Genomic DNA, 25,018 nt, shown 5'->3' on the forward strand with positions numbered 1-25,018 from the left:
TAATTCCTTCTTTTGTCACAAGATTCCTGCTTCCATGGATTTCTGGCATTTTCTCTTTTACAGTTCAGTACATATTAGCAGAAATCCTACTTTGTATTCCCTTTTGAAGAAACAAAGATAATGAGATGCCATCATTGGAATCAAGGAACTTCAGTGCAGTGGCAGGGAAAAAAGATGGGAAATTGACTAAGAGTGGATGACGGCGATGACGACGATGATGATGATGATGATAATGTTGATAATAACCATAACATGAAAAAATCTTCTGCTGAGATTGTAGTCTGTGCCAACCACTGTGCTCAATGTTCTACTGTCACTGAGTTCTTTCACTTAATCCTAACTACTCTCTGGAAAAGGTACTATTATAATTGTCATTTTACACATAAGGAAGCAGGTAGTGAGCAACACAATTTTTCCAGGACACTATATATAATAAATATATAAACCAATGGGCTAAGAAAAACTAGGGGCAGTAGAAAGTAATATTTAAGTTGAATATCAATGAAAGCTTGAAAAATAGATTTACAAATTTGCTTTTTCCTCTGGATTCCCTTTGATACCACCACACACCGGGCTCTTTTCATCAGGTCACTTAATTCGCAGTATTAACTGTAGCAAGTCTCTCTGTACCTCACCCTTTTAATGTTCCCTGCTGACTCCGAGCAGGTGAGGCTTTCAAAATACTGCCCTTGTGCTGTCATTCACTGCTCAAGAATCTACTGTCTCTGCAGTCATGTCCTATTTGGTCTTCTGTATTTTCAAGAGCCTCTGTAACCTGGTCACATATGCCATATCCATCCCCCAAATCCACAACATGGGTCCCTCCATTGGGTTTTTGCAATAAGTCAGATTCTTTCCTACCCTTTCGCTTGTGAGGATGGTTACCAAATTACTTTATTTGAAGGAATGGTACAAATGACAAGATGTGAGTGGACGATTTGGTACAGGTTCTAGGAAAGGTAAAGGTAACTCCAACATGCATGCCCTGCTTTGGTGGCCAGGGAAGTCACCCCGTGGCTATGGGAAGCCAGCCTGAGGCTTAGCTCTCACTGTCGCCCAGGGTGTGCTTGTCAAAGAGGTGCTCTGCCAGGCGAGTTTCAGGGGCCCCCAACCTGCATAGGTTGGTTACATGGTCACCCAGTTCTTTGATGGATTTCACCTGCTCATTCAGCATTCAGGTAGTGAGTTTCAATGAAGTCTCGCAAGTGAAGGTCATTTTTGTCAGTGGCCAGTTCATGCAAGTCTAGTAGTGACCGATTCACACTTTTTTCCAAGTGTAATGCACACTCCATCGCATTCAGCCCCTTCTCCCAGTCGTCAGGTCTGGTTTCTTGATATCCTGGAGGAAGATCCGGCCACCTCGTTGGTTCTGCAGCTTCATCAGTTCCTCAGCATGTTCCCTCTCCTCATGCGATTGATGAAGAAAATATTTGGCAAAGTTCTTCAAAGTCACATCATCACGGTCAAAGTAGCAAGACATGGACAGGTGGACGTAAGCAGTGTAGACATCCAGGTTGATCTGGCAGTTGATGGCAGACAACAAGTCCTGGTGGCAGTTCTGGTGCACCTGTCAGGTGGACACAGTGGCCGTCAGGGTGGACAAAGAAGAGGCAGCTGTGTGGCACTGGGGAGGTGGAGGCGCCTCGGACTGTCCAGAGCTCTGTGAGGAGGTGGTGGAGGGTGGATCTGGGCAGCTGGTTGGAGTCCAGCACCAGTTCCGTCCAAGGACTGTTGAAGCAGGAAACCACAGTGACTGTCTGAGAAGACTGTGACTACCCTTTTGCTTTATTTATTTTTATTTCTTACCCAAGGATATGTTTTTCATTGATTCTAGAGAGAGAGGGAGGGAGAGGAGGAGGAGAGAGCGAGAAAGAGAGAAAAAGAGAGAGACATTGATGTGAGAGAGAAATATCAGTTGGTTGCCTCCCACACAAACCCCAGCCAGGGATTGAACCCAGAGCTGGGTATGTGCCCTGACCAGGAATGGAACCTGCGACCTTTTGGTGCACAGGACAATAGTCAACCAACTGAGCCATACCAGCCACGGCACTACTCTTGTGCTTTTACTAAAATTGTCCTCATTGCCTAACTAATTTCTACCTATCTCTCATCACCCCATTTTTCCATAAACCCCTTTCTGATAGCCTGATCCAACTGGTATTGGTTTTTTCTTCTAAACTCCCATAATGCTTAGCGCGGATTAACTGTACCAGTCATTGGGTCCTCAACATGTACAACCCAATGTAATGTTAATGCATGCTTGTCCAACAAATTAGCCATGTACCTAAGGCACCAGCAGAGCAAAAATATTTTCTTTTGAAAGAATTTATTATTTCAGACAATCATCATAGGAAAAAATAGAATTTCTTTGAAGTGACTTTTTTATTGTTATTGTTTTTATTTTGATACATGATCATCATAGTGCTTAGAGCTTGTAAAATTCTTACTCTATCTCTGGATATTGTTAGTTTTCATCTTAGAAGGTTCTTGGGTAAATGGATCATGTTTAACACTTCTTTGAATAATTGTACCCAAGGTAGACACTCATTTAATATAGGATATTTTTTTTTTAATTTTTTCTTCATTGATTTTAGAGAGGAAGAAAGAGAGATAGAAACATGGATGAGAGAGAACAGTGATTGGCCACCTCCTGCATGCCCCCCACTGGGGATCGGACGCACAACCTGGGCATGTGCCCTGACTGGGAATCGAACCAGTGACCTCTTGGTGCATGGGTCGATGCTCAACCACTGAGCCACACTGGCTGGGCTAACATAGGATATTTTTAACAAAACTTATGCACAATGTATTTCTGTGATATCAACTATAATATATGAATAAAATGCATATTTCATTGAGTATCAGATGTCATCAATTATAACATGAATCATTGTCTCATGCACCAAAAAAATAGAAACAGTGCTGCCAGTTCAACCATGATGTGCCAGTGATTGTAAGATGCATTCCAATTTCAGAGATGTTAAAAGGTAAACAAATACATGTGCATCTTGGATTTGACAAGATATGTACATTGTTGTTTTATAATACTATACATTGGTGTTGGGCTTCTTAAAATTTCAGTGACAAGATTCTTAAGTCAAATAACTTTTAAAATACAGGCAATGCACTACCTAAATGCAAGTCAGTGTATGAGGGAATACAACCTGTAGATAAACAATGATGAAGTCATGACCCTTTCCTCCTAAGAGTTTACAGTCTAATGGAGGGAATGTTAAATTAATGAATTACTATCATCCGAGGCATAGAGTGAGAAGAACCATCCAGAGGTTGAAAATCCTATAGAAAGTAAAAGAATGGAGTAATTACCTTTAGTTGGGATTTTTTTTTAAATCTTTTTCTTTTTTATAAATCCTCACCCAAGGATACTTTTCTGTTTATCTTCAGATAGAGTGGGAGGGAAGGAGATGGAGAAAGAGGGAGAGAGGGAGAAACATCGATTCTGAGAGAGAGAGACACCAGCTGGTTGCCTCCCGCATGAACCTAACCAGGGGACGAACCACAACCAAGGTCCATGCCCTTGGCCGGAATCGAACCCACGACTGATTGGTCTGCAGGCTGACGCTCTAACTGCTGAGCCAAACCGGCCAGGGCTAGTTGGGATTTTTAAAAACAATCTTTATTGAGGAAGTGGTATGTGAAGTATCACACCACTTTTGAAGAGGTTTTGAAGGGTCAGTAGGATTTTGCCACATCTGGATGAGCATGGAGGCGAGCCAGCTGGGAAAACAACATGTGCAGAGGCGTAGAAACAGAACATAGACACGTTTAGAAAATAGTGAAGAGGGGTTCGATGGGGGGAAACGGGGGACATCTGTAACACTTTCAGCAATTAAAAATAATAACAAAATAAACTCCTAAACAAAGGGGAAAGAGAAAATAGTAAAAAAATGCAGATTGACTGGGAACGGGGGTGGCTCAAGGCGTGTCTGAGGTTATCTTGGACGGCCATTGGTGCTGTGTGGTGACAGACCGTGAACGCTCAGCTCAGTTGAAGACTGGTGGACAGTGCAGAGCTACTTAAGCCTTCCTAACTGGGGCATGGCTTGCAGGATTAGAGCATAGCTATTTTCTAAATTACGTATTTTTGTTGACATATTATATGTGTTCATTGAAACTTTGTTTGATACGTCTCCAAGAAGCAAATGCCTTGAATTTCTTGCTGCTTAGCTGAAACCTTACCCATCAGAGAAGAGACGTATTGTCAAGTAATATTTGTCAACAGTAATAAAGAGCAGTAGCTCTCGGTTATTGGACAGTCCCACATGCCCAGCATGGGGATAAACAGCTCACATGTTGTGCCATTTAAATCGCACTGCAATCTTATTTTAAAGAAGAAACACTGAGATTTGGGTAAATTGCTCATTGAATGAGTGTCAGGAGCTGGGCCTGGTGACTTTCCAAGCTTGTCTGTCTGGCTGACTGTTCCAGGCCAGGACCCCCAGTGCCCCAGATCGCCTCTAAGGAAACGCCCTCCACTTCATGGGTGCACCTTGGCGGCGATGCGGAGGCAACTTGCAATTTTCAACTTCTTGTTGTTACAGGAGAAGCTAGACTTCTAGAGAAACCTAATGGACAATCTTCACAACAGGTAAGCTATTTTCTTTTCTTTTGTTAATCCTGTGGGAGAAAATTGATTCCTCCTACTATCCATTGACATTTCTATTACTCGGTCTTTTACCTAAACCATGAAAACCAGTAGACAGAGTAATCCCCAAAGTCTGTTTCTTTCTGGCGTATTCAGGTTTAAGTAGAACTCTATTTCATTTTACTTTCATTGTTTGGGGATATAATTCTAAGACACATGAGATGAGGCAGAACCCAGCTAGATCTGCACACTAAAGATTTTCAGTCCATCTCTCTCCTGGACAGTTTGGGGTTTCTCCAGTAAAGACCATCCTTCCCAAATAGTGATTCTTGAAGCATGGTCCCAGGACCAACAAACCTCATCAGCCTCACCTGGGAACTTGTTCGATATGCAGATTCTCGGGCCCCAGCCCAGATGTGCTCAATCAGAAATATGGGCAGGATGCCTGGCTCTCCAGGATGTTCTGCTACACTCTTACGTTTAGGAACCAGACCCTAGGATTACAGACCTTCCTTTTGTTCCCCTCTGGGTCTTCTCCCCGACTCTCTGACCGTTTCCACCTTCAGCCTGACAGGGGATTTGATCTGTTGTATAGCTCACTCCGGTGGAACCAGCCTGTGCTCCCTACTCTGATCCTGAAGTATGTGTGCATTGTTCTTGTTTCCCTCGGCAAATTCCAGGGGTCAAGCTGCCTCCTTGGTGCAAAACCATGTCTACCTCTGAGGTTCGTGTCATCTGCCTGTCCTGTCCTCTCCCCTGCTTGTTGCCCTTATCTAGGGACTTCCCGGCTCTTCTCGATCATTCAATGCCATCAGCTCACAGCCTCCTTGGCTCGCTGCACTTCCGTTACCCTTGCTTACACTACATTTTAATTCCCTCCATGGCCACATCCAGGATCGTGTCATTAACTATGAACTTGAATATACCAATGTCAAAACGCCATCTTTTAGCTCTTCAAATTTCTCACGCTGGAAAACGCAGGTCACTGGCTTTTCCTTAAACCGTGAATGGACCTCCAGTGCCCAAGACTCCCCCTTCTCCCTTAGCCACACACTCAGCAGCCTGCCCTGCCCATCTGAAGGAGACCCCAAGGCCTGCTGCCTCAGCCACTCTTGCTAGTACCCTCAAGATCCAAGTCCTGTGGTTTTCTCCCTGGGACCAGCGCTATAACCCTCATTCGTGGACCTTAACCCGGACTGCTGGGCGGCGCTGGGAGAGGCAGGCATTGCAAGACTGCACACGTCGGCATCACACAGCCCTCCAACTGCCCGGCCATCTGCCCTTCTTTTCCACCACACGTCACTCCAAACCTTGGACACTTTGAACTTCTCGACTCTGGACCCCTAGGACAGCAGCCTTGCCTACCACGTCAGTGAGAAGCGGAAGCCTTACCACCCCTCATCGAGAAATGCGTCTCCCCTGGCCCCCCTCTTCCCCTGCAGGCCACAGGGAGGAAATGGGTATCCCCACTTCTTTCTGAAGGTTACACGTTGAAAGGATATTTTCAAGTGCTCTCTCTCCCCCAGTTACAGGTTACATCGCATGCATCATAAGCAAAACAGGTCATCTGAAGCTCTCCATTCTAGATCAAAAAAGTTTCAAAAATATATTGACATGGTTGGAAAATGAGAATCAGAGCAAGGAATTAATCGTCATGGGCAGTCCGACTTGATCTCCTATGTTTTCCCTCACTCTCTCTGTTACCTTCAGTTTCTTTCAGTTATCTATTTCCTCCTCAACCTGTAAAATCTGTGTCACTCTCCCTCCCTACAAAACCATCCTACAGTCCGGCAGCCTCCTAAATTATAACGCCTCCCCTCCTTGTCCTACCCCAGCCAAACTCAGGAAGTGTCCCTACACCTTTCATGTGTCCCCGTCATTCCCCAACCCACTGCACCCGACAGCCATGTCCGTCCTTCTGCGACCCTTGCTCACTCCCTGACGGAGACCAGTGCAGGCTTGTCCAGCCGGTCCTCTCTCCGCGGCACCGGGCGCCTCGTGGCCGCCCCCTCGTCGCTAACGCCCTCCTCCTCTGGACGCGCAGTCTCACGTCGTCACAGCACACGTCTGGGAAGGCAGTGACCGGAGACTCACAGGGTTGGCATAGTTGAAAAAGCAAGGAAAACATAGCAACAGTGAGGAGATAAAATTCTTTAAGTTGTGCTGAGAAGGCAAGGGGAAGGGCAAGGCGGGTGCAGGATAACCCGGGTCCAAACTGGCTGGAAAGCCCGGCCGCTGTGGCTCAGTGGTTGAGCGTCGACCCATGCACCAGGAGGTCACCGGTTCGATTCCCGGTCAGGGCACATGCCCAGGCTGTGGGCCTGATCCCCAGTGGGGGGCATGCAGGAGGCGGCCAGTCAATGCTCTCTCTCATTGATGTTTCTATCTCTCCCTCTCTCTTCCTCTCTCTCTAAGTCAATAAAGAAAAAAACTTTAATTAAAAAAATAATCAACTGGCTGGAGGTGGTGAGAAAAGGCAAAGGAAACAGCCTATGACAAGGTGTTGGGCCAGGAAAGAAACATACATTTAGAAGAATTTAAAAGAAACCTAAGGTTACCGATCTGAAAGGTTAGTGTAGCCAGGAAAGAAAAGGAGACACGATGCACTAGAGCGGTGGTTCCACCTTCCTAAGGCCGCGACCCTTTAGTACAGCTCCTCGTGTTGTGGTGACCCCCAACCATAGAATCATTTTTGTTGCTACTTCATAGCTGTAGTTTTGCTACTGTTATGTCTTAGGCGACCCCTGTGAAAGGGGTCGCGACGCACAGGTTGAGAACCGCTGCACTGGAGGGTTGGACATGCTGCAGGAAAGACTTTGCCTTTATTTTTATGGGTCTTCTTAGTTTTAAGTGAGTCAGTATCTGTGTTGATTGTCATCAGTCTCTAGTATATTCTCTCCGGTCACTTCCAACAGCGAGTCAGTGAACTCTGAGCTTCGCTCCCAGGGGAACTCCGTGGCTGGGCTCCCCCGAACCCGCGGTCACCACGCTTTCATCAATCCGTCAGCACACACCTGGCCTTCTGTGTTTCTGTTTAAAGGCACCTCACTCACTATATAGATTGTTGACCCATCAACGCTGACCTCAGCGCTCACGGCGCTGTAACTCATCCCAAACGAGTTTTCTCCATAAAGCACTCACGGCTCTTCCCACACGAGACAACACTTCTGCACTATGCTTGGGGACTATTTTAAACAGCAAAAGTACCCGCCAAGTAGATCCCAGAAAAGCCACGCTTGCGGCGTGAGAACCGAGAAACGAAGGCGGACAGTTGCCCCTTCTTTGGGCTCAGCTAGAAGCGTGTGCAGAAGACACGCGTCCACGAACGACCTCCAGAGCACTCCAGGTGTTGACGTGGGGTTACAAATAAATTTTAGCAAGTAGGTAAATTCACAGAGAATCCACAAATAACGAAGACCAGTTGTCCATGTGAAGTGTGCAGATTAACACTTGGGATATAGGAAGCTGTATGTAAGTTTGATGTTTTTATCATCTTCTTCATTATTGTATGTTATTCAATATCCTGAGGGCATTGGACACCTTTGAAGAGTTTCAGGCAGGGGGAGTGATGTGACTCAGGTCTGTGTCCTAAAGAGACCACGTGACTCCTGTGTGGGAGCCGGAGCAGACCGGACAGGATGCAGGTGGCAGGAGGGTGTGCAGCAATCCAGGTAGGCAGGAGGTCACAGGCGATGGGCGTGCACCTGGGAAGGGGCGTGAAGAGCCAGGGTGTAAGAGGTGGCATCCTGCCTCCTGTGCATTCCTGCCTTCCCGAGTTGGCCTTGCATTCCCCGGGGTGCGCTCCGGACTCCACCAGCCCCATGATCCGCTCCCCTTCGCCCCCAAGGCTTTTCTGGTCTCCCCGGCGTTCCTCAGGCACCCCTCCCCTGACGTAACGTATCGCATGCCATTTCAATGTAACACCATTAGTCATCTCTTTAGATACCTGTCTCCCTTGCTGGACTGTAAATGCTTTCCCGGTCCCTGGAATCAAGTTCGGTACTTGGCACATAATGTAGATGTTCAAGGCATATTCGTTGCCTGAATGGGTGATGAGTCCTTTGACGGGAGAGCCCCTGCCTCTTTGTGTACTAGTGACTGGCAGAGTGTCTTGCCTCCAGTGGGTGAACCTCACTTAATCTTTCAAGTGTAAAATCTATTTTTACTGTACTTCAAGGAAACATTGAGGTCCCAATTCCACACACAGAGGGTCATCTACAAATATGGGACGATCTGTTCTTTCTTGTCCTCTTTTTCATGCTTCCAATCTTAAGTCCTCTTTATAAAGTCAGGTGATTGTGTGATGTTCTCTAAGATTCCTTGTTGTTTGGGTACTCCAGGGTTCCGGGGCTGACCCAGAACTGGTTCGTCCCAAGCATCTAGAGCTGTGCTTGAGTTTACAGCGGTCATTATTTGTTGCCTTATAAAGCTAAAGCTGTATTGTATAAACTTTTCTCCACGTCATCTCCACCAAAACTTCCTTATTTCCAGAACTTACATTTTTGTTTTGTCTTTTATCCTCACCCAAGGACATTTTTCCATTCTTTGTTAAGATAGAGCAGGAGGGAGAGAGAGAAACATCTATGTGAAAGGGACACATCAAGTGGCTGCCACCTGCACGACCCAACCAGGGCTGGGGACAAACTGCAACTGAGGCATGTGCCCTTCACGGGAACCGAACCCGGGTCTCTCTGGACCGCAGGTTGATGCTCTAACCGCTGAGCCAAACCGGCCAGGGCAGAACTTACGTTTTTATAAATGCTTCATGTTTCTTTCAGATTTTATCCCACCTCCTAGATAAAAGTACTTGCCAAAATTAGAGACATACTGGCCCCCACGGGGCTCCTGGGAGGATTTGATCAGAACACCCCCCATTGTTATTCAGTGTCTGAAAGTGACTAGCACCTGGTGATGAAGAATGTTCTGCAGACGGTGACTGTGAGCAGTAGAGCAGCCAGCATTTATTAGAAACACGCTACTTACCAGACACTCTGCCAGGCCCATCACAGCTGATCACGTGACCCTCGGGGAGCCCTGCTGCTGTCTTCTCCCCACAGGAGGGCTTTGGAAGCTCGGAAAGTCGTCTGGGCTTGTCTGAAGTTACACTGTACAGCAAGCAGGCTCGCTTTGAGAGGGAAGGGAAGGGAACTTGATGGAGGCATGGAGGGGCTAAAGCCCCTTCCCAGCCACCGCAGCGTCTCCCGTGACCTGTCCTACGTCAAGGGTGCAGCCAGAAGCAGCTTGCATGTGGTAGACGTACCTGTGTTTGCAGAGTCCAGTACTGTTGTTGTCTGTTATTTGGTAAATTAGCCGGAAAGCCTTGACCAGAATATTGTCTGTGTGGAGGCATGGTCTAGCCGGGAGCGGAGCCCTCCGTTCAGACAGGGAGAAGGCGTGTCGTCACTGGGAGAGCTGGGAAACCAAAGGTGATGGCCACACAGAGAGGGCCAAGGCAGGAGGACCCGCCACCCAGGGCGAGACACACAGCCAGGTGCTGGGCAGCAGCCAGAGCCAAGGGGAGGCCCCGTGGTTCTCCCTGGCACCACGGAGGGCGAGGCTGTGGGCATCGAGGCTGTGGAGGAGAGACGGCCATTGCTATGATGGACAGGACACTTTCCAAAGCAAAGAGAGCAAAGGGAACAATGCTCTGGTATCTTCCATCTTCCCCTCCTAGTCTTCCACCTGCACCTTCCATGCGTAGGGCCCCCCTGGATCCAGGCAGCAGCTCCCCAGCATTAAGGTGCCCTGAGAGAGGGAGCGAGCGGGGGAGGGGGCAGGGGTAGACCTGAGCGCAGACAGTGCCCGTGGGCTCCAGCTGGTCCCCCCAAACACGAAGCATCTCCCATTAATCCTGTTATTAGACACTTGGTTTATTTTAACTTTCCACTGGTACAACCCCCACAGGGAAGAATAAAAGACTGAACATAAATCACAAACGTGTAAGCAAATTTTGAAGCCCAGACAACACTTGTAGAAACGACAGGATTGTAACACTGCCTGCCGGGCATGGGATTGGCAACAGTGACTCCAGGTACTAGTTTTGGGCCAGAATTCTGTTCTAACCAAATGATCATGTTGGCCAACTTGATTTGGGCCATATCTTCCGTCACCAGAGGGCCAGTATAATACTGTTTAGCAGTAACTCTCTAAGCCACAAGGGTTCTTAGGACGTTAGCACCACTCACACCCCCACACCCCCACACTCCTCCCACACCCCTCCCCACACCCCCACACCCCCCCACCCCTCCCCACACCCCCACACACCCCCACACCCCTCCCCACACCACCACCACCTTTAAACGAAGCTCACCTGGACCAACCAGCGTCAGCAAAGCAGAGGCCTGGACGCCCTGATTTCTCTGCAGCAGAGAAACATGGTACCCGAAGTGTTGTCCCGACAGCAGCATCAGCACCCCCGGGAGCTGGCTGGAAATGCAGGTTATCGGGCCCCACTCCGACCCAGGTGGATTCCCTACGGACCCCGGGCTCTCTGCTCCGCTGTGTGTCCGCCGGGATCCCCACCCTGCCACACGCACACCCGTCTTTATTCAGTAATGAACTGCCTCCCGTCTGCCCCAGACGCACGCAATCCCAGGAATTCCAGTCTAGGGTCCAGGAGACTCGGGGCTGGGGAGGCACCTGCAGGGCTGACCACCACTACTAACAGAACTCGACAGTTTCTGTTTAATTCTAACAATGCATACAAATGTAGCCTTTTCAAACACAATATTGTGAATGTGTTTTAAATAAAAATAATGGGCTTCTTCCCCCAAAACCTTCCAATTGGGCCATATTTATGTTGTGGCTTATCTTTACTTCCTAGTTCATGGCCACACACCCCCACCTGGAAGGTGGGGCCCCCAGGGCGGGACCCAGAGAGAGCAGCTGGGCCCGTGCACACCCACAGGCCCCTTCTCCCAGCCTCTTCCACAGAATCATTGTCCAGACATACAGGTGGGAGAGAGGAACCCCGACTCTCCCATGTGGGGGTCTGATGAGCACTCATTGTGTCAAAAGAGGACTCTCTAGAATTGCTGGAGCCTTTGACCCCACTGTGGTCTAGCCAGATGACTGAATACACCTCATGCCCAGCTAGAACTGAAGAAGGCCCGGCCATGTTGTGGTGCCATGGCCACCAGGACTTAAAGGTGATACTAATTGTCTGGAATATTTACCATGCCGCTCACTGCCTAACTTTGCTACATGGGAAACACCTAAACTTTCTGTGCCCTATTTCTCCTGTTTCTGAAACCTTTCCCCTACCAAGTCCCTCTCTTGAAATTAAATAACTGCTATATACTGCCATCTGGTGGTGATGAGACAAAACCACATCTATGAAATTCTATCAGCACCCAAATCAAGAGAATACATCCAGTTCCCTTTTGCAAAAGCTAGTGCATCACAAACTGCTTCTTATTGTGTAATGCAGTGGACTTGGAAAACAACAGAACCTACCAGACAGACTATATCAATACAATAGGAAATATTACATAGTATATGTAATTATGTATTATATATAATTACATATTATATAATCAGGAAATACTAATAACAAAGACATCAGCAACAGTGCTAATAACCACATTATACCACTTTCTCACTTTTATATCCACGTACTTATTTATAAAATATTGGCTTCCACCTGAAAGGGTTAAGTTGACATGAGCAAATACATGAAGTTTCTTCCAGCAGTACTTGATGCATAGTAAACACTCAAATGTTAACTACTTAGTTAGCAGTGAGTACTGACAGTGTGCCAGATATTATAGTAGACACTGTACATACTTTTGTTTCATTTAATTTTCAAAGTGATACAAATAGGAACTGTTATCAGTCCCATTTTGCAGATTAGAGAACCGATGCTCAGAGAGGCGAAGAAATTTGCCCAGAGGTCACGAAGCCAGTAAGGGGTGATGGTGGAATGGGAATCCACACTGTGCATTGTTCATGTAACCACTGAGCTGCTGGCATGGTGTGGGGAACCTTCCCAAATGTTTATATACAGTCCATCCCCCCCCCCCACACACACACACACACTATACCCTCTCGCACGAAGTACCTGGGATGCTGTTCATTGTATCCCCAGAACCTAGCACTGTGCCTGGTACATACCAGGGGGTTCACTGGGGAGATGTGAGGTCAGTGAACATGCTACACAACAACTGTCACTGTTCATGAAACATCTGTCTTAAGGACCACAGACTAAGTACTACATCAAAACAGAAAAATGGTGTTGGGTCTGAAGACGGGAAAAGGGCCATAGGAAATGTGTTTAAGGCCCAGCACCCTGACTGTGACATACGAGTACAAGGAACACGGGAAAGAAAAAGGATGGACGTGATCAGTGTCGTGTACAAGTGTCTTGCTTCCACGTTCAACACAGACCCCAAGGATCCGTGGACCTGGCAGCAGTGGTCATGGGCCGGGGCCTGGCTCGCCCCCGGGCCCCTCCCGTGGACGTGCGGTGGGAGCAGTGTGGACCCTCAGGCGTCGCTGGGAAGGCCGGGGTGGCAGCACTGTAAACGGTGTGATTTCAGGGGGGCCGAGCAGCCTTTCCTGAGAGACTCAACCCTGACATTTCATCCTCAGACCCATTCTTGTTCCTCCTGAAAACATAATTTTGACATGGTTTCCTATCAAAATATACCAGGAGGCCAAGGGTCGCCAGCCGGTGCTCTGGGACCCACTGGGAGCCCTCCAGCCCGGGAGCCCCCCGCCCAGCCCACTCCAGTGGAGAAGAGGGTCCCACAGACACCGCCACAGTCACGGGGTGCCCCGCTCTGAGTCCCCCTCCCTCCCAGGGACGTGGCTGTGCGGGCACTATCTCCCCGTCTCGGGGCTCCAGGGCATGGGGCACGGTCCCCCCTGGTGACACCTCCACCGGAGAGCTGCAGCTTGAGGGGTGAGACGGAGAACTTAGGGCCTGAGGGGGACACGGGAGGAGGCTTTCCGCAGTCAGTCAAGATCATGGGTTGGGTGAGCGTGAACTTGGGACCCGAACACACCACTAGGCCCCTAGTTGACAAACCGTGGAGCGGGGTTCCCCACCTGTAGAAAGGTCATACCGGTGCCTGCCTGGCACCTAAGAGTTCCCCTTCTTCCCTGACTCACTCTTTAGACTGTTAGAGTTGAAGAGAACTCCGATGTCCTGGACTCATCTTGCAGATAAAGAAACAGGAATCAGGAGACTCAGCTAACAGCTTCCCACATCAGGGGTGGTGACAGCCATGGCCGGGACACGGGCGTCCGCCCGGCTGCGTTCACCCAAACACTACATCACACTCGCAGCCCAGGGCTCAGGACTGCCCCGGTTACTGTCATTTCGACAGTTGTTTTGCCCAACACAGTTCACAAAACACAAGTTCTGTTGGTTGTTAATAGTCTTTTATGGAAAAAAAAAAAGTTCTGCAGTCAATAATTTTAGGAAACACTAGGTTAAAACGAAATGAAACCGTTCCTTTTTGTAACTATGAATGTGTTCATCTCTAGTCTCTGCCATTCCCAAACCTATTTGACCAGGGAACCCTTTCTGTAGGGGGGACCCACAAACATCTCTGCACACAAAGATCCCGTCACACCCAGCCCTCGGTGATGCTACGCCCGCGTCGCGGCACGCCGACGGTCAGAGGGCAGGCAGTGCACTGTTTGATGGGGCTGATGGTAAAGATCTCCAGAGTCCCAGGCTCCCCACAACCCTGAAGCCCCTTGAGGAGGAAAGGAAACACACAGAAGGACTTGTCTCAGAGACTGTGCAAAGCCTGCCCAGGACGGAGAACACAGAGTGGGTAGCCAAGAATTTATCTTCCTGTCCCTTGTCAGCTGTAGATCAGTACTGTCTGTGAAGTTGGGCAGGTAGTCTTTAATCTCTTTTATAGAGCACCTGGTAGTTATTTTCATTCATTTCTCTTGAGTCCAGGAGCTCAGTAGCCAGAAGCAACTCACTAAATATTTATCGACCTCACCTGCTGACCAGGTACATGCAATCCCGACTGTTTTCTGTAAACATCGGCCAGTTGGTTTTTCAAAACGGAGCTGTAATTTAATGTCTAATTTTATTCTGTCTCTCGTCCAAGCACTTCGGCTTTGATGAACTCAGACCACTTCCCGGCAGCTGCTTTAAAAGCTCCTTGAATAGAACCCTGAAGCGGACATCATTGCACAGGGGAGGTTTTGCTGTTTCCCAAGTGGGGGAGGAAGAACCAAGGTCCCCCCATCTCTCTCAGCCCTTGCATTTGGCTTTCCCTTTTGGACCACGGGGTAGTGTGAGATTTGATCATGGAAAGAGTTAGACCCTCTGTGGGAATTAGAACTTCTAACATCTCGTATGTGTCTCTCATTGATTGGCACCTGTCACTTCACAGACATTCCTTTGTTTGAAAAGCATGAGGTGCTCCGTGGGCCGGCCTGGGGCCTGGGGTCGGCATTGCCTGTGGGGGCTTGTGTTCAGTGGGGCAGCGGACAGCTGACGGACACAGCAGCACCGGACGGTGGGTCCTTGTCAGACGGGCAGCCTAAGGACAGGGGTTCTGGTCCTGGGGCTGCCTGTTGAGGACAGTTAATTCAGGAAGGTCAGAGGATTTTGATAAGTTCCTGCATGCTTTTCTTCCTTTTAATTTTTAGTTTTGACATTTTTTTCAGTTACAGAAAAGGTACAAGAGAAACACAAAGAATCTCCATATACCTTGAGTTTGAGAATCTGTCACTGTGTGTGTGTGTGTGTGTGTGTGTGTGTGTGTGAGAGAGAGAGAGAGAGAGAGAGAGAGAGAGAGAGAGAGAGATATGTGCCCCTAGCAGGAACCGAACCTGGGACTCTCTGGTCCACAGGCCAACACTCCAACTGTGGAGCCAAGCTGGCCAGGGCAAGAATCTGTCTTTTTAAAATAACATATATCTCGTAGGTGAATTAAGTGAAATGAAAATGACCATTATAAGTCTAGGAAAGAAAGCATATATCTAAAAAATGAGGAATTTCAAGCAAGCTGATAGGTTTTTGGTTTTTTTTTTATTTGAAATTTTTATCTACTAAGTCCTGTTTAAGTTTTATTTTTAACTATTGTGTTATGGTTTATATAATTTTTCATAATAAAATTATTTAAACTAAAAATTAAAGAATCCACATATGCCCTCTCTCCGGAGTCCCCAAATGTTAACATTTTCCACGTTGGCTCCATTCAGTTTCTCTTTCTCTACACACCCATACCCACAGTTTTTTTTCCTGAATCATTTTAATAAGTTACTGATCACATGCGGCAGCCCTTTCCCGCTGGGGCACCTTTTCCTTTATTTCCTTGACTTCCTTATGAATATGTCATTTCTCGGCCTGGCCAGCAAACGCCTAGCTCTCCAGTGTTGCCCTCCTTCCCACCTCCACCCCACGCCCCGTATGAAACAGGATTTCTCAGCAAGGAGACCCGACTGGTGACTGACGGGACAGGGCCATGCCCACCTGCAGGCTCAGGACTAACTCCAACTCCCCACGCGGGACGGTCAGCCCCCACGCGGGACTCGGAGCGGCGCACCGGCGCCCACAGACACTCCACCCTAATGGTATTTGCTTCGTCTCTGTGTAAACGAGGTTGTGGAGGATTTGCCCTTTGTTTCCCTGTTGCTTTTTCTACTCCAAAGAAAGCAAATTTTGACTCTGCTCAATAATAAAGGGCATGAGAAGGGGGCGAGGGGGAGGGATGAGATAAACCATAGAACTTACACGCATGTGTGCGTAACCAGTGGACACGGACAACAATGCTGGTATTGGGGGGGAGGGCAGGGTAGGGAGGAGGGTGTGGGGAGGAATATCTGTAACAAAAAGAAATTAATGAAATTTAAAAATAGTAATAATAAAGGGCACCTGACAACTGATTTCTCATCTTCAAGCCAGCTGTCTCAAAGTGAGGGGGACAGAGAAAGTAGATAGACTGCCCATTTATTTTTTAACATTTTTAATTAATTTATTTATATTGGTTACAGATGTTTCTCATTTTCCCCCCACTGATTCCCCCCTCCCTCCCCGCCCTGTCCCCAGCTTTGTTGTCCATGTCCATTGTTCATGCACACATGCATATAAGTTCTGTGGTTTATCTCTCCTCCACCACCCCCTCTTCTGGGGATTGTCAGTCTGTACCCCACTTCCACATCTCTGGGACTACCCCATTCCTCAGACTGTTATGTTTATTACATTCCACAAATAAGTGAGATCATATGATACTTGTCTTTCTGTTTGGCTTGTTTCACTTAGGATAATACTTTCCAGGTCCCTCCATGTCGTCTCAAAGGATAAGAGATCTTTCTTTCTTACAGCTGCGTAGTACTCCATTGTGTATATGTACCACTGCTTTTTTATCCATTCGTCTACTGATGGACACTTGGGCTGTTTCCAGATCTTAGCTATTGTAAATAGTGCTGCTATAAACATGGGGGTACATATATTCTGTCTGATTGGTGTTTCAGGATTCTTAGGGTATATTCCTAGATGTGGGATCTCTGGGTCAAATGGCAGTTCAATTTTTAATTTTTTGAGGTAACACCATATTGTTTTTCATAGTGGCTGCACCAGTCTGCATTCCCACCAGCAGTGTACTAGAGTCCCCTTTTCTCCTCACCCTCGCCAACATTTGTTTGATGATTTGTTGATGGCGGCCATTCTGACAGGTGTGAGGTGATACCTCATTGTTGTTTTGATTTGCATCTCTCTGATGATTAGTGATGTTGAGCATTTCTTCATATGTCTCTTAGCCATTTGTATGTCCTGTTTAGAGAGGTGTCTGTTTAGTTCCTCTGCTCATTTTTTAATTGGGTTCTTTGTCTTCCTTTTGTTGAGTTTTATGAGCACTCTATATATACTGGAAATTAACCCCTTATGTGATATTGGCAGTAATGCTCTCCCATACAGTGGGTTGCCTTTCCATTTTGATGATTGTATCTTTTGCTGTGAAGAAGCTTTTTAGTTTGATGTAGTCCCGTGTGCTCATTTTCTCCTTTGTTTCTGTTGCCTTAGGTGATGTATCAGTGAAAATTCTGCTGCGTATGAATGTCTGAAATTTTGTTGCCTACAGTTTCTTGTAGGATTTTTATGGATTCACGAGTCACATTTAAGTCTTTTATCCATTTTGAGTTTATTCTTATGTGTGGTGTAAGTTGATGGTCTAGTTTCATTTTTTTACATGTAGCTGTTCAACTTTCCCAACACCATTTATTAAAGAAGCTGTCTTTACTCCACTGTATGCTCTTACCACCTTTGTCAAATATTAATTGAGCATATTGCCTTGGGTCCATTTCTGGGCTCTCTGTTCTGTTTCACTGGTCTATATGCCTGTTCTTGTGCCAGTACCAGGCTGTTTTGATTACAGTGGCTTTGTAGTATAACCTGAAATCTGGTAATGTGATCCCTCCTACTTTGTTCTTCTTTTTCAAGATTTCTGTGGCTATTCGAGGTCTTTTTTGGTTCCATATGAATTTTTGAAGTATTTGTTCTAGTTCTGTGAAGTATGTCATTGGTATTTTGATGGGGATTGCATTGAATCTATAAATTGCTTTGGGTAATATGAACATTTTAATGATGTTAATTCTTCCAATTCATGAACAAGGTATGTGCTTCCACTTATTTATATCTTCCTCTATTTCTTTTTTCAATGGCCTGTAGTTTTCTGTGAATAGGTCCTTTATTTCTTTGGCTAAGTTTATTACTAGGTTTCTTAATTTTTTTTGCCATAATGGTAAATGGGATTGTTTTCTTAGTTCCTCTTTCTGTGAGTTCATCATTGGTGTATAAGAATGCCGTTGATTTCTTGATGTTAATTTTGTTTCCTGCTAATTTGCCAAATTCATTTATTAAATCTAATAGATTTTTGATGGAGTCTTTAGGGTTTTCTATGTACAATATCATGTCATCTGCAAATAATGACAGTTTCACTTCCTTCTTTCAAATTTGGATCCCTTTTATGTTCTCTTCATGTCTGATTGCTGTGGCTAAGACTTCCCGTACTATGTTAAATAAGAGTGGCAATAGTGGGCATTCCTGTCTTGTTCCTGTTCTTAAGGGAAATACTTTAAGTTTTTGCCCGTTGAGTATGATGTTAGTTGTAGGTCTTTCATATATGGCCTTTATTATGTAGGTCTTTCATATATGGCCTTTATTATGTCGAGATATGATCCCTCTATTCCCACATTGCTGAGCGTTTTTTATTAGAAATGGATGCTGGATTTTGTCGAATGCTTTTTCAGCATCTATTGATATGATCATGTAGTTGTTATTCTTCATTTTATTTATGTGGCGTGTCATGTTTATTGATTTGCAAATATTGTACCAGCCTTGCATCCCTGGGATGAATCCCACTTGGTCATGGTGAATAATTTTTTTGATGTGTTGCTGGGTTCGATTTACTAGTATTTTGTTCAGGATTTTGGTGTCTATGTTCATCAGGGATATTGGCCTGTAATTTTCTTTCTTTGTAGTGTCTTTTTCTGGTTTTGGGATTAGAATTATGCTGGCCTCATAAAACAAGTTTGGAAGTCTTCCTTCTTCTTGAATTTTTTGAAATAGTTTGAGGAGAATGGGTATTAGTTCTTTGAATGTTCGTTAAAATTCCCCCGTGAAGCCATCCGGGCCTGGGCTTTTGTTTGCTGGGAAAGTCTTGATTACATCTTCAATTTCTTCAGTTGTTATTGGTCTGTTCAAGTTTTCTATCTCTTCCTGGTTCAGTTTTGGGAGACTATGTGTTTCTAGAAATTTGTCCATTTTGTTTAGATTGTCAAATTTGTTGCCGTCTAATTTTTTATAGTATTTGTTAACAATTCTTTGTATTTCTGTGGTGTCAGTTATTATTTCTCCTCTTTCATTTCTGATTTTGTGTATTTGGGTTCTCTCTTTGTTTCTTGGTGAGTCTAGCTAAGGGTCCATCAATCTTGTTTATCTTTTCAAAGAACCAGCTCTTTGTTTCATTGATGCTTTGAATTGTGTTTTGGTCTCCATGTCATTCATTTCTGCTCTGATCTTTACTGTTTCCTTCCTTCTACTTGCTCTGGGGTTTTCTTTCTGTGTGCTTTCTAGTTCTTCAGTTGTGAGGTTAGATAGACTTCCCATTTTGAACTCAGTCTTACTCCAAATGACATTCCCATTCCCACGGACCATGCCGGACAAGGAGTATTTCCTTTGCACCCAGCAGAGGGAGAACGCCTCCATAAAAGCAAGACGTAGTTGTGGGCATGACAGGGAAGGAGAAATAATGTGAATTTGATGTTAGGAGCCCACATGTAAGGGCGAATAATTGTATTCATGGGCAGGCAGGGCTTGGCTGTAAATACATCAGTCCCCACCCTTTAAATCAATGGTCACATCACCTTGGACGCTAGAGCCCGTCTGGCTAAGAGAAGGGATGTCGCTGGGGAAGGACGACACGGGGTGAGGTAAGAGAGGGCAGAACCTCTCACCAGGCGGAGGCTGCGTCCACTGAGCTGGGCGAGGCGTGGCGCTCGGCCCTCAGGTACAGGACCAGGTCTGTGGGAAACCCACGCCCTGTGCCTAAAGGGAGGCCGTCAGGGGGGAGAAGCCAACCTGGAAACTTGAGCCTGGAAGGAATCAGCCATCAAAACATCCTTCACAATGACATGGCTTTGGAGTAAAATATAGATCCCGTGGTTTTCCTGGAGGAGAGGGAGGGGACTCTAAGAGCCACAGATGACGTGTCAGTTCTGTAAGAAACAAAGTGGTGGCTCTGGGGTCGGCTGTTACATCTCAGCAGTCGCTGCATCTCGGCAGCAGGAGGAGGGGACAGGTCCAGCCTGGCCAGGGCTCCCCAAGGTCGACCTTAGTCAGCCTCTGCATCTCAGAACACAGGGTGTCACTGAAGACAGGCCTCTCTGTCTTCCTTCCTTCCTGTCACAGGGAAACCCTCCTCTGTACAGCGCTTGAACTCACCATCCTAAAGTTGATCCACCTGATATTTTTCAATGATTAATATCTTACAGTTGCTTCAATGGCATTATTATCACCCATGGTCTGCCCTCTCTCAAACACTTAAAAGCTTTTCCTTCTATTTTTTTTTGGGGGGGGGGGGCCTATCTTCCTGGCTGATCCTTTTGTTTTGCTTTGCAGTAGAGTCCAAGATAAACAAAGGCGCTGCCCGCGTGGGAGGGGCAGGCTTTAGACCAGGTGTGGACGGGCAGGGGGCAGGAAGGGAGGTCGGGGTGATGGAGGGGAGGAGGTATGTGTGGTACTTTTTATCCTATTTATCCAGCTGATCTATGAATGATTCGCAGAAAATGGATATAAGTGGGGAGCAGATGCTGGAAACCATATCCTGGGCTTCAGAAATGGGGTAATTAACGGGGGGTGCTTTGAAGGAAGAGGTTGTGCACACACATTGACTGGCTAAGCCCCCAGGGAGTTCTCTGCGGATCCTCTGTGGCACTTGGGGTTGTGTCTTGACTGGCGCCACAGTTACTGGAAACATACCCTTTGGCCCTTATGCCAGAAACAAGTCTTTCCTGGTGCTATGAAGGCTCGTTTGCATGTGTGTTATGGTAACTACATTACATCTGTCTCAGGTGCAAGGCCTCTGTATTATTTTAAGCATGCTATATCCAAACAGAGCTGAGTAATTAGCATATGCTTAGTATAAATATCAACTGGTATAATCCCCAACAACAGCATGTACTAGATATATCTCTGTCCCCATTTACAGATGAAATAACTGAGGCCCAAAGTCACACAGGCAGTAAGAGGCAGAGCTGGGCTCCGAACTACGTAATCCAGGCAAATCTCCCATCTCGGGTCTGTAATCACATCCTCCAAGATTGTCTGTTAGTGTGTTTCTGGTCGTGTGAGGCAGCACTCACCAGTTCCAGAGATTAGGATGTGGATATCTTGGGAGGAGGGGCATTATCGGCCCTCCACAGGAGGTTATTGGTGGATTTGATTTAGCAACAACAACCTGGTCCCCTGTAACCGACCAGCCGGTCTGTACTTCTTAGAAAACACCGGGCATTTTCTCTGTGGGTAAAGGCCTGTGTGGCAGCATCCTGGGAAATTCATCCATGACTGAAGGAAGGAGAGAGAACAGGGGAGGCAGTGACCTAGCCAACAGTGAGCGATCTCTCCCTGTTCTGAGTGGACGCGTCCTGTGGGCACAGAGGGCCCGGCCTTGGTTCTGCTATTGGCTTGTCTTTTTTTTTTTTTTTTAATATGTTTTTATTGATTTATTTTAGAGAGGAAGGGAGAGAGAGAAACATCCATCAGCTGCCTCCTGCACATCCCCCACTGGGGATCGAGCCTGCAACCTCGACATGTGCCCTGACTGGGAATTGAACCAGGACCTCTCAGTCCATGGGACAATGCTCAATCCACTGAGCCACACCGGCTGGGCTTGGCTTGTCTCTTTAAAGACTGCAGATATTAGAAATGGGGAATGACTTAAAGGTTCTTCCACACTCATTTTTAGGATTTTTAAAGGAAAGACCAGAACGACATGGTCAGTTTCACACGAAGCGAAGGTTTTATCCAGAGGGCAATTTTGGGGGGCGGAGGGTGCAACCTTGGGAAAGGGTGGGAGACAGTGGGCAGGTGAGAAATGGAAGCAGCGCAGAGCTGGAGCCGAAAGGTCGTGTCCTTGAACTGTAAGAGAGCGGAGCCCTTGCACTGCAGCCAGAGTCAGCCCAGCGATGGGGAAGCGGAGCGGTTCAGTCCAGTTCAGCTTGTGACGATGACTCTGGCCGTCACCTCCTCGGGTCTCTCATGTGGACAGTCAGCCGCCCTATCCTGATGTCCTCGAATACTTGAGGAGCCAGTCCCCTGGCACAGACACCTCTCCTGTCTCTCACCTGCTGCACCCTGGTTAGGCTCCTGTGTCCCCCAAACCCCCGAAGAAGGCAGTGGAACAGACAGTGCGTAGATCCTTCTCAGCTCCCCTTTCTCTAAAGTTCTTCAACCTGTTTTCCTCATTTCAAAATGCAGATGACATGTGAACCCCCAGGCGGGGGAAAGGGTCTGGCAAACTCTCGCCCTGGCCGGCGTGGCTCGGTGGAGAACTCCGAATCGGTGCTTTTCGACAGTTAAAGGCATCCCAGTGCCCCCAACTCACGTTATCTTTCTGCCCAAAACTGTGGCTCCACTAGCTTGTGGGTCTCTAGAAAAGAAAACACAAACTTAAATTATATTCAAATGGTATTCAGTGTTTTCTCTGTTTCACGCTTTTCTTCCCAGATGATAATAAAGACTCATCCAGATGGGGTGCCGGTGCTGTAAAGTGATACAAAGGTAACGGGATCCTCGCTCGGGTGGAGGGTCCACGACTCCCACGCGGGCACCCCAAAGACCCTGCTTGATGCGGGGTGTTTATCCAGCTGGGGCGGGACCGCATCGCCAAGAAATGAGCATCTGGAACTGCTTTGATATCATGCAAAAGGACATGTGGCCTAGCTTTTAAGACCGTTTTTTGCTCCCTTCTCAGAGATGTTGGGCACGGCAGCATCCTCTGAGAGTTCACAGCCACATTCTCCAGAGTTCGGTGCAAAGAAAAGCTTGGGCTGTAGAACTGTCTGAAACGGCATCGCTGATAGATGGGCTCAGTTACACGCGGGCTTTTCATCTCTCCCAGATTCTGTTCCAGAATGTGGGTAATAGAAACAGAATTCTCCATAAAATGAAGGGAAAAAACTTAATGGATGATTTTGCTTCCTTAACTAATTTGTTTGTTATTATACTTCTACTCCACATCTATATACACATACATATATATTTATATATATATGTAAGTTTTACTCCACTGTAATCTAATGTGACATTATGCTTTACAAGAATATTTATTATAAGTACCTTTCATGCTAGTCCAGACTTCATACTTATCATTTTGATGATTGTACAATATTCTGTTGAGGAGATGTACCATCAGTACTTAACCAGTTATTTCCCTGACGCTGGACATTTATTTTATTTTATTTCTATTTACTTTTTTGGTTTGTTTTTAAATTCTGTGAACTGTGTTCTGTGCCTTCTTTGCCCCCTTTTGGGTCTTTTCTTACAAGCTATTTCCAGTGGTAGAACATCTTTATGCCAATTCTATTTTACTTAGATACACATATAGGCTAAAATGAGTAATAAACTCAGAACGTAGCAGGAAGAGAGGAGCAGAGCCTGTGGTAGACATCATTAATAACGGAAGTTAGAGATTCATCAGGTTGTTAATAAATGACGTTGATAGTTAACCTGACGGCTCTTCATTGCTCTCACCCCAGCTATCTCTTCGATCCAGTGCAAGTGCCCTCCCCTGGCTACGTCAACGACGTCAGCAGCTGCAAGTTGGATGAAGAGGACGCTGTGAAATTAAAAGGCAAGCAGAGCATCGAAGCCCTGGTGCATAAGAATGACCTCCAGAGCGAGGGCTTGAAGGGAACTGGGAGCAGAAGCAGGAGAGCTGGCCCGCAGGAGCCTGGCGGGCCTCCGCAGGGACCGCACCCTGGCCGGGGACACTGTGCGGAGAAGACCGGCAGTGCCGTCAATGGCATCGGGCCCACCGCGGCCCTGCAGCCCACCGAGGCTCTGGGGCCCCAGCAGGATGGCGCGGTGTCCTGGGCCGGTACTGTGAACAGCGTGCACCCCACTCAACCCTCCCTCGAAGGAGGGGACGCCGGGGCAATGGACCGGGCGCTGCCCGCCTCGGAGGAGACCCCGGTGGTCCGAAATGGAGACTCCAGAGTCCCTTCCAAGGCAGACCGTCCTGCCACGGACGTACAAGGCCGCATCCCCCAGATACCAGCCCCGGATTACCCTCAGCGCCCGGGCTCAGCTGGAGACAAGGTGGGTCACGAGGAGGAGGAGGATCTTTTCGGGAGCCATCCTGCCGAGGCGCCCCCGGAGGCGACGCGCCCCGGCCCGGGGGAGCAGGGCGCGAACATGCCCTTCGCCAGGAAGAGGAGCTGGGATTCCTTAAACGAGGCTGTGGCCGCGGAAGTCCTGAGCGTCTACTTTAAAGAAGAGGATGCCGCCCAGGCTGTGCCTGTGGCGGAGTCGAGAAACGGGTGGGAGGATGCACAGGGCGGCGCCGGAGACGCGAGTGGGGAGACGGAGGACGAGGACGAGGACGAGGACGAGGACGCGGCGGTGGCGGAAGCCCTGGCTGCTTTAGAAGCGGCTACTGCAGGAGAAGATGTGGACGAGGATTAGGGGGAGGGCTCTGCGTGTGCAACCCAGCCGGTGGGGTGGGGGGCGTTTGGGGGTGATGCCCCCAGACACAGCTGCATCTCCCAGCGCGGGGCAGCCTTACGTTTACAGCCCGCGTCGGTTCCGACGACCCAGTGCTGGCCGCGCCGCCTGTTAACGCTGAGAGCTCCCTGTGGAGATGGCCCATCACTCAGGACAGTAGAACAAAACTCAGAGTGGGCCGTGGTGCCGGTGTCTGGAAATTAAACAGCCTGCTGGGC

General features: G+C 47.5%; 1 protein-coding gene and 1 pseudogene across 1 annotated transcript; one reads left to right on the forward strand and one right to left on the reverse strand.

Annotated features, from left to right (window-relative positions):
• Window positions 1-1,039: 1,039 nt before the first annotated feature.
• LOC118629433 lies at window positions 1,040-10,173 on the reverse strand (annotated as a pseudogene).
• CUNH4orf19 (chromosome unknown C4orf19 homolog) lies at window positions 4,592-24,761 on the forward strand. The gene is made up of 3 exons (XM_036260528.1): window positions 4,592-4,609; window positions 22,803-22,856; window positions 23,834-24,761. The coding sequence occupies exons 2-3, from the start codon at window positions 22,825-22,827 to the stop codon at window positions 24,759-24,761; spliced, it is 960 nt and encodes a 319-aa protein (XP_036116421.1). The 5' UTR covers window positions 4,592-4,609; window positions 22,803-22,824.
• The last annotated feature ends 257 nt before the right edge of the window (window positions 24,762-25,018 follow it).

Source organism: Molossus molossus, unplaced genomic scaffold (genome assembly GCF_014108415.1).
Source record: "Molossus molossus isolate mMolMol1 unplaced genomic scaffold, mMolMol1.p scaffold_m16_p_1, whole genome shotgun sequence".
NCBI lineage: Eukaryota > Metazoa > Chordata > Mammalia > Chiroptera > Molossidae > Molossus > Molossus molossus.

What these genes read in the sequence shown, in the direction of transcription:
- CUNH4orf19 (XM_036260528.1), top strand. Translation starts at nt 22,825, where the DNA reads ATGGGGTGCCGGTGCTGTAAAGTGATACAAAG. An exon ending in TGCTGTAAAGTGATACAAAG is followed by an intron (nt 22,857 to 23,833) that starts GTAACGGGATCC and finishes CTCTCACCCCAG; the next exon opens with CTATCTCTTCGATCCAGTGC.